Source organism: Borostomias antarcticus, assembly GCF_949987555.1.
Source record: "Borostomias antarcticus genome assembly, chromosome: 16".
Lineage (NCBI taxonomy): Eukaryota > Metazoa > Chordata > Actinopteri > Stomiiformes > Stomiidae > Borostomias > Borostomias antarcticus.
Genome location: NC_140249.1, coordinates 19,941,011 through 19,950,449, shown reverse-complemented (window position 1 = coordinate 19,950,449; position 9,439 = coordinate 19,941,011). Strand labels below are relative to the sequence as shown.

Genomic DNA, 9,439 nt, shown 5'->3' with positions numbered 1-9,439 from the left:
CCAAACCAACCCCTCACTTCCTCTTCCAAAACCCTAGCCGACTCCTCCTAGTAGATCTGACAGGCCAGTGTAGGAGTTAGCGATAGTGTGGGAACTCCCCCCAAGCCTACTGGAGCGAAGCTCCACTGAAGGAGGAAATCAAGGGTGTAGGCATGGAAGTGAGCGATCATGTAAGAACTGGGCCCGTCTGACTGACTGTGGGAGATTGGAATCAAGCCCCCACCCCTCCCCACCCCCAAGCCCTGCTGTAGAATGGCTGTGTACATTATGACCCCAACTGCTGGCCGAGAGTACTGAGATAGTAGCAGTGTAGCCGCTTCGGATGACGTGTAAACATGCAATACTGACCACATTTCTTTGGTGTGAAGTACAATATCGTGCAAACAGCTAAAGGATGGCATTGAAACCACAATACCTACCCCTCCCCATGATGGGTGACTCTGAAAAAGTGTGCCTAAATAACTTAAATTTGTTTAGAGAATACATGGTGGACGTTGTATATTTAAGGTATTCTGTAAATATAATATAAATATTATACATATATTTATCTGAATAGTTTGGATATCAGAACACCTTGTTTTTATGGTCAGAAATGCTTCACAATCCTTAACGCTGGTCTTTTGTTTTGTTTACTTATGTGCTGTTACGTAAGTTCTCTTACTACTTTGTAAATACTTTTTTTCATGAAATGGCTTCAAGCGCAATGTCTTTTTTCCCTGTCGAGATTAAAGATCAACCATGGTCGGTACTGATGTCTGTGTTGTCGTGTGTCCATTTTTCCCCCCACACATTAGGACACATTCTATATTGAGGAGACTGTAGAACAGATATACATAGGACATGGCCCATATGACCTGTGTTATACTGCCCCCTAGAGTACATACATACAGCAGATTATTATCTCAATGACTATCCTGTAAAAAATAAAGGTTAGATTCTTATCTTAATGACTATCCTGCAAAAATAAAGTTTACTGTAGCTAAACAACAAAACACTTCTTAATGATTTTGGGTGTAAACCCTTTTGAAAGTATAGTATTTGGAAGAAAAAAAAGTATTTTCCAAACCCCAAAATCATTCAACCTCTTTTGAGAGTATTTTGAATAAACTTAAGTATTTTCCCAAACTATTCAGCATTGGGACAGGCAAACCATGCTGCTAAATAGATTCAACAGAAGGAATGTCAATATAGGACACTGTCAAACACTTACATTCACTATAATATTCTCTTCATATCTTTACCTAAACATACACCCATTACACACACAAACACCTGTTTACAATAGATAAAATAGACTTTACTGACATGCATCATTGAGCATCATGTAAAACATTCAAGTGTGACAACATTCTGCCAACTCAAAGGCATCTTATTAGAACACAAGGGAGTGACTGGGCTCAGTAGAAAACAAACACATACATGTATGACAATAAATAATTAAATATGGCCTTCGAGAAAATTATCTTCGATGAAAATTATCTTCCTTTGGCTAATTTTCCAGTTGATTTTTTGTGTGTGTGGTATAACACGCATAAACAGACACCGGGCCTGGGGTCTTTCCTGACCACATTAGCCTGATCAGGGAACAACATGGGCATTCATATTAATACAAATAAGAGCTATTTGTATCCCTTTTTAAAGTAAACTGGGTTTACAGTATCTGAGAAGTACTTTTGTAGGGTAGCAGGATATGGCAAAATTTGCAACTAAATCCACAGGAGTGTTTGAATTCCTACCTTACAAGAAACCAAATATTTGCTTCTAAGATGGTGGAACAAAAAAGCCTAAGCAGGTCTTGGTTGTTGACAGGGTCTTTCAGTGCACTGGAGAGTATGGCTGTCAGACAATGAGGTAATCCTTTCCCTATAATGGGTGCTGCAGACACATGTCAGTCCATCCAGTCTTCAATCCCTTTTCAATGTTCATTCTACAGAAAATCAAAATCAAGTTTATGGTTAATATATATATATATATATATATATATATATATATACAGTATATGGGACATCAGACATGCAAAAAAAAAAGGATATAGGTTCAATTTGCGACTAATCACGATTAATTAATTACAGATCATGTAATTAGATTTTTTTAAATTATTTGATATATATATATATATATATATATATCAAACAATTAAAAAAATTACATGATCAATTTGAACCTATATACATTTTTTTGCATGCCTCTGATTTCCCACAAACAAAGCTAATCCTGTGTTGTGTTCATAGATTAGACATTAGTTTGAAGAAAATGGTTGTTAAAACATACAGAAAACCAGCCTGCAGTCTGCTGTACCATAATGTTATAATAAAACAAGTTGTACGATGCTCCACACCTCCCTCCATACATCAATTTACAGCAGCGCCAACACAAAAAGCTACAAAGCTAGCAAGTAACGTTAGGCGCTTGATGTACTGATGATGCTAATTAGCCTGTAGCTAGTATGGTATGATAAGTTAAGCTAAAACTGCTTTGATGGTGTGCAAACGACCACACTCTTACAGTATTAACTGTCCAATCTGGGAGTTTTTAAAAAGTAAACTTTACGTTTAGAGGGCAAGGAAAGTCTGATTATCCACCTCCTCGAGTTTGTTTGAAAGCAATGATGCTTTTGCATGACGTACGACGTAGGCTACGGGGTCATTCAGGTCCAAATTAAGTTTGTCACTTAAATCATGTTGAATCAGGTAATGACACGGCAACTGTGCCACCTACAGCTGGACGAAATCGATGAATGGGATTAATTTGCATACATTTTTATTAACTCGTTAATGTTCGCATAATTAATTTATCTAATTAACGTGTTGTCTGGTATACCATATCTACAGGTCAGGTGTGATGCATACCGTAGAGAGCTCAGTCGTGGAGCTGCTCTCTCATCTTGGCCGTGATCTCCTCCCTCATCTCACAGTGCTTGTTCAGGTCTTTCACCTCCAGAGGCAGAGTGCTGTTCCACACCATCAACACCGACTCTTCGTCTGAGAGTGGACACGTGGACAAACGCGCGGGCACACACACACACACACACACACACACACACAGACGCACAGGCTCACAAGACAGCAAGCACACACACGACGTTGGCACAAGTTGAGCAAAAAATGACATTCAACTTTTCTAACATTTTCTGGTGCATTTCCCAAGGTGTATATGTCTTACCACATCGATCCCTATCTTGGGAGAGTCTTCTCCCCAGAACCAGAACGACATCCTTCCGGTTGAGATTTTCTATGAAGGGAAACACAGAGCTCACTCTTATGAAACTATCCCCAATGCCAACTAGGGCTGCAACAAACGACTATTTCAATAGTCGAGTAGTCACCGATTATTGAAACGATTAGTCGACTAGTCGTTTAATTTACTTTTTCTTTTTTTTAACAACAACTGGTTTAATGTCATGAATATAAAATGGCTCCTATGGTATTTAGCCATCAGCTGTAAATTTAGCAAGACAAGAAAGAACAGATATCCATTAAAAAATGCTAATTTATTATTAATTGACTAATCGTTGCAGCCCTAATGCCAACAGAAGGCAGACAGACACATACAGTGAGACAGGAAAATGAGATGTGACGGATAGATTCAATCAGATGAAAGATGAAATTAACACAGAAGACGCAAACAGACACCCACGCGCACGCACACACACACACACAAATAGCCAGTCAGACAGTCGTTCACTCAAACAGACCCCCCACCTATGAGCAGACAGGCCATGCTGCGGACTGACTGGCAGCGAGGGCTGATGACCTGCAGCAGCTGGCGGTTGGCTAGTTCCACCAGGAGCAGATGGCCCCCCCTGGTGCCTACCCACAGGGTGGCGCTGTGCTGCACCAGGAGGGCCTTAATGCTGGCCCAGGCGGGGGCGGCTTTGGGGGGCAGCTCTGAGCCTGAACCCCGCCTAGATCTCCGGCTGGAGCCATGTCTGGGAAGAGAGGGGGCGGAGAGGGGGGTTATAGGTTAGCCTTCTTCGACTAGCCTTCTTAAAGCAATACATAGCGTTTTCTCCGGTTTTCTCGGAACTGCGAGTAAGTGCACTGTCGTAACGTTATCAGATTGTCTTTTTCTTTTTCTGGCTTCAAATAACTTCTGACTTTAAAATCAGAATTTCTGAGAAAAAAGTCAGAAATAACTTCTGAGATTAAAGTCAGAATTTCTGAGATTAAAGTCAGAATTTCTGAGAAAAAAACTCAGAATTTCTGACTTTAAACTCAGAAGCTTAAAAAAAAAAAAAACTGCTGTTGGCCCTAATAGGGTTGGCATTTAGCCAAGGTACTGGGTGGGGAATCAGGGTAGCGTAGGTGGAGGTAAGTCACACTTTTGTTGGTGAGGTGTGTGTGGAAAAGGTTATAGAGAATGTGAGAATGTTATGCATGGGTATCTGATTACTGTAGATCTACTGTATGTACAGTATGCGTTTTGCCTGCTGCCATTGATCACATTAGAGAGAGAAAGAGAGAGAGAGAGTGTGTGTGTGTACCTGATCAGCTGGGCACAGTTGATGCAGTCGACCATTCTCTCACTCGTCTTGTCCCACACCTCCACAGTCTGACCTCCCGCCTTGCTCAGGTACACGTGTTTGTCCACCACCATCCGAGACACACTCCCCTCGCTGCTCACCGCACGGTGCTGCCTGGACACACACACACACACACACACACACACACACACACACACACACAAGCTCTCAGAACAACTATCTTCACAAACTGTTTCATCATCCTAACCCAGCGAGGGTGCTCAGTGAACACTCCCTTTCAAAGAGACAGTGTTACGTGTACATTATTCTCGGTGACATGTTAGTATCAACAGTATACTCTACGCTGATGTCTCTATAGTGCTACACACTGTACTCACTGGTAGTGGTGGTTGGGTCTGGTGTCGATGGTCCTCCAGATGTCGTAGTCTGCTGTGAAGGAGAGGATCTTGGTCCCACAGCCCGCCCACACTGTGGTTCTGTCAAGGGAGTGTCCTGATTGGCCCAGACACATGACGGGGGTGTCGACAGTCCCGATAGTGAGAGTTTTTACTGGCTGCCCGTTCTCCTGCTGTGAGGGACACAGGAGCAAACGAGAGGAAGTAGTTATGAAGTGATAGGTATGAAGTGATAGGTATGAAGTGATAGTTATGAAGTGATAGTTACAGTATGAAGTGATAGGTATGAAGTGATAGCTTATTAAGTGATAGGTATATAGTGATAGTTATGAAGTGATAGGTAGTGATAGGTATGAAGTGATAGTTATGAAGTGATAGGTATGAAGTGATAGCTTATGAAGTGATAGGTATATAGTGATAGTTATGAAGTGATAGGCAGTGATAGGTATATAGTGATAGTTATGAAGTGATAGGTATATAGTGATAGGTATGAAGTGATAGGTATATAGTGATAGTTATGAAGTGATAGGTAGTGATAGGTATATAGTGATAGTTATGAAGTGATAGGCAGTGATAGGTATATAGTGATAGGTATGAATTGATAGGTATATAGTGATAGTTATGAAGTGATAGGCAGTGATAGGTATATAGTGATAGGTATGAAGTGATAGGTATATAGTGATAGTTATGAAGTGATAGGCAGTGATAGGTAGTGATAGGTATATAGTGATAGGTATATAGTGATAGTTATGAAGTGATAGATAGTGATAGGTATATAGTGATAGGTATGAAGTGATAGGTATATAGTGATAGTTATGAAGTGATAGGTAGTGATAGGTATATACTGTAGTGATAGGTATATAATGATAGTTATGAAGTGATAGGTAGTGATAGGTATGAAGTGATAGGTATGAAGTGATAGTTATTAAGCGATAGTTATGAAGGGTAAGCTAACAAAAACCTAAAGTACTCTGTTGTTGGATTTGAACATTCATTCTTTTTGGCAATAGATAATAACAGCCATTGATTTTCAAAAGATCATCATTACCTCCGCCCCAGCGATAGCGCAGGGTGAGAGGTAATGTTTTCACGGGACGGGTCCATGAGCCGTCCAAACACGGCCAGCCATTCACCTCCATCATTTTATGGACTTCCCCCAATTCATTGTCAAGGGAGGGGTTGAAACTGACTTTTTTTTTTTTTTTTTCATTTCTAGTGTAATGAATGTTATGATGTTATTGAACTCATCACTGTTTTATTACTGCAGACTGGGGTACCTGAAGAGCAGAATCCTCATAAACAGTCAGAACTCCATCAGCTGTCCCCACTAACAGGTAATTTTTCCTCTGACTGTAAGAAAAACAAACGTGGAAAAAAAAGTCAACATGATTTACTTCAGTGTTTTGTGGTGACGCACGTCAATAACGTTATACCTGCACAGGAAAGCATGTTGGGTATTTTATGAATGAATCTTTTCTTATTTTATTTTTATTGTGCCCAGACGTCCGCCCCTCCCCTACCTGCACTGAGGGTGTGTGTGGAAGAACAGCGAGGTCACGGCGTCCGTGACGCTCTGCAGAGGATGCCACGACGCCGCGTCCTGAGTGTTGACCACCACCAGGGACCCCGCCTGGGTCCCCGCCACCAGCCAATCGGAGGCCTGGCCCGGGATCTGGACTGTGACCAGACACAGGACGGGGCTGGAGTCGATCTCCTGCTGGGGGGGGACAGAGGGGTGTTCTCATCACAATGCGGCTCCCTGAACAGTATGGTTGATAAATATGCTGTAAATAAAAGCTTAGGATTATACTGTAAACACTGGTTTGATGATACTCTTTCAATATTTCACATACGGGGCCCTTCTCCCTGGACTCAGATCATGCCTGTTTCTAGACTAAAATACATTTCAATGTAGAACCTCAGTTAACGGGGCTGCTTGGTCCGGTAAACCCAGCCGTGATATCACTTGTGGTCAAAGGAAAAGGCAGTGTATAAAGATGCGTACCAGTTCTGTGACGGTCTCAGTCTCCAGGTCCACTGCTGCGATGCAGCCCCGTCTCTGTGACCTGCTGCCTCCGCCCACCCAGGCTCTGGGCTGGTCACCGCCGCCGCCGCCGCCCACGGTGAAGCACTCTGCGCTGGGAGCCCTGCAGACCACCAGCTCCCTCATCAGGCACAGCATCTCCCCGGAGTTCAGCCTGTCGAACACCTACGATACACACGCGCAAGCGCAAACACGCACACACACGCAGACACACACGCAAATATGGAGAAATGACTGATCAGATATCAATAGACACATTTATACAAAAACCTTTTTACAGTAACAGTAATGGATATTACAGTAACCTTTACTATAAGGACAATCAAGGACATCTGTGCAGAGGTGGGTCTGTCCTGGGGACACGCCCCCCCCCCTCTTACCTGTGCAGAGGTGGGTCTGTCCTGGGGACACGCCCCCCCCCTCTTACCTGTGCAGAGGTGGGTCTGTCCTGGGGATACACCCCCCCACCCTCCCCCCCCTCTTACCTGTGCAGAGGTGGGTCTGTCCTGGGGACTCTCCTTCATGCACTCCCTCATCAGGGCCTGGAACCCGGGCCACGCGGAGCAGCCGTAGTGTTTCACAGGGTCTGGGAGAGAGGACACCCACGAATGAACTTTGTTCACAGGTTTGTTTTAATGAAAAGTCAGGATTTCTTGATTAATAACAGGGATTCCAATGAACTGAGTTTTAACAGTTTCGTAGAATACCAAATTGAATGCCAACAACAACAATTTCACCCTGGGGATCAATAAAGTATCTTTCTGGCTATCTACATTCTGAGCTGGTGAGCAGTGCCATCTTGTGGAGGTAACAGAGGCTGTAACTGAATAACTCCATATTTGGGGGAACGACACACATTATGATACATATACCGACCAGGATCTTTCCTCAGGGGAAATTGGTTCAAGGTGGTAACTTGTCTGTGGATCTGCGCACAGCACAGCGCCTTGCCAGTTGACCTTCTTGACCCCCCAATGACCCCATTTTGGGCGGACAACGAGCGCAAAATATGTCATCAACCATACTGCAAACTTATCAGAAAGTGTATTAAAACAGCAAAAAATCAATCTGATAAAATGTCAGATGCCAAAAAAGAGGGCGTGGAGGTCTATCTCTTGGTGAACTTAATAAGAACTGGGAGTGCACACAACACTTCTGTCAAGGAAACGAACAGCGCATTATTAACTCTGAGTCTCACTGGTTTGACGGCAGAGCGTTTGTTACCTGGCAGCTTGCCCTGCACAGCGATCTCGTCGAACTCGCTGGGGAACTTCATGCCGTCGGAGATGCGTTCCCCGCAGGTCAGCAGGTCGTACAGCAGCAGGCCGAAGGAGAACACGTCCGCCCGCTGGTCGTAGATCACGTTGCCGCGGGCAACCTCGGGCGCCCTGAAACCTGGACATCAAAAATGTAAATCTGTGATAAACTACCGGTGGTTTTGCTCGAACTGTTAGGTCACCTGTCGAGAGTATTGAGGATTAAAGTCCCAAAACGCAGCGAGTATACAGTAGTTCCCTTGTTTACTATTGATTATTCATTGATGGAAAGTACCCTATTTAAAGCTGCAAAAGTGGAATAAAGAGGAGATAGTATTTTACTGGGAGTCCATTGCCTGCCAGGTCAGTTTACACCCGGTGCTCCTCGCTTCATCCACCGTTGACTGTAAAGAAGTAGTTCCCTGTATCCTGTTTCCTACCTGGCGTTCCCTCGGAGCTGCGGACGCCCATGCTGCAGCAGTACTGGGCGATGCCGTAGTCGGTGATCTTGGCGATGATCTCGGAGTCCGTCTTCAGGTTGAACAGCAGCACATTGTGGGGCTTCAGGTCCCGGTAGATGATCATGGAGGAGTGTAGGTATCTGACAGATAGACAGAAGTTAGCGGTCGGGTTAAATGAGAGAAACACCTTTTTTTCTATGCCCAAGTCATAGACAGCATGTGTCAGTATATAGCATGCAGCTATATACACACACACACACACACACATACTCACACTCCCCCCTGGCGTACCTGAGTCCGTCGGCCACCTGCAGGGCAATCCTGTGCTGCAGCTTGCGGTTGAGGCTGCCGTTCTCGTGCTCGAACAGGGAGTCCAGAGACCCGCGCGGAGCCAGTTCCATGACCAGGACCTGGGGGGCCGAGCTGGCCGCCAGCAGACTCACCAGGCTGGGGTGGTGGAGGCGGCCCAACACCGCCAACTCCTGCCCCAGGGGGGGGGGGAAGCAGGAGAGGGTGGAGAGAGAGAGCTTTGAGTGCTGAGTAGACTAGGAGATCGTGATTAGAAGGGCTTGCTCAGAACACACCTGAACACTACTGGGAAGTAGGGCTGGGTTTAAAAAATCGATTCATCGATTCTGAATCGATTCTGAATCAAATGATTCAGAATCGATTCATGAATCCCAAAATCGATCTTTTATTTAATCAATGAATTAATAGATGAAGGAATGAAGTTAATTAATTAATTCAATGATTAATTCATTCATTTTTGGAAATCCGTATCGATACCCAGCCGTAGTACT

The 9,439-nt window shown here is 44.0% G+C and overlaps 1 protein-coding gene across 1 annotated transcript in view; it reads right to left on the bottom strand.

The window, feature by feature from the left end:
• Positions 1-1,380: 1,380 nt before the first annotated feature.
• Positions 1,381-9,439, bottom strand: part of lrrk2 (leucine-rich repeat kinase 2) — a gene marked incomplete at its 5' end in the record, with an annotated part of 41,614 nt that continues 33,555 nt past the window's right edge. The window contains 13 exons of the mRNA XM_084451188.1: positions 1,381-1,927; positions 2,850-2,981; positions 3,163-3,231; positions 3,702-3,928; positions 4,484-4,636; positions 4,861-5,051; positions 6,156-6,228; positions 6,399-6,592; positions 6,884-7,087; positions 7,408-7,508; positions 8,147-8,317; positions 8,619-8,779; positions 8,931-9,121. Of these exons, the coding sequence (XP_084307314.1) occupies positions 2,860-2,981; positions 3,163-3,231; positions 3,702-3,928; positions 4,484-4,636; positions 4,861-5,051; positions 6,156-6,228; positions 6,399-6,592; positions 6,884-7,087; positions 7,408-7,508; positions 8,147-8,317; positions 8,619-8,779; positions 8,931-9,121 (1,857 nt within the window). The 3' untranslated portion in view covers positions 1,381-1,927; positions 2,850-2,859. The remainder of the gene's footprint in view (positions 1,928-2,849; positions 2,982-3,162; positions 3,232-3,701; positions 3,929-4,483; positions 4,637-4,860; positions 5,052-6,155; positions 6,229-6,398; positions 6,593-6,883; positions 7,088-7,407; positions 7,509-8,146; positions 8,318-8,618; positions 8,780-8,930; positions 9,122-9,439) is intronic.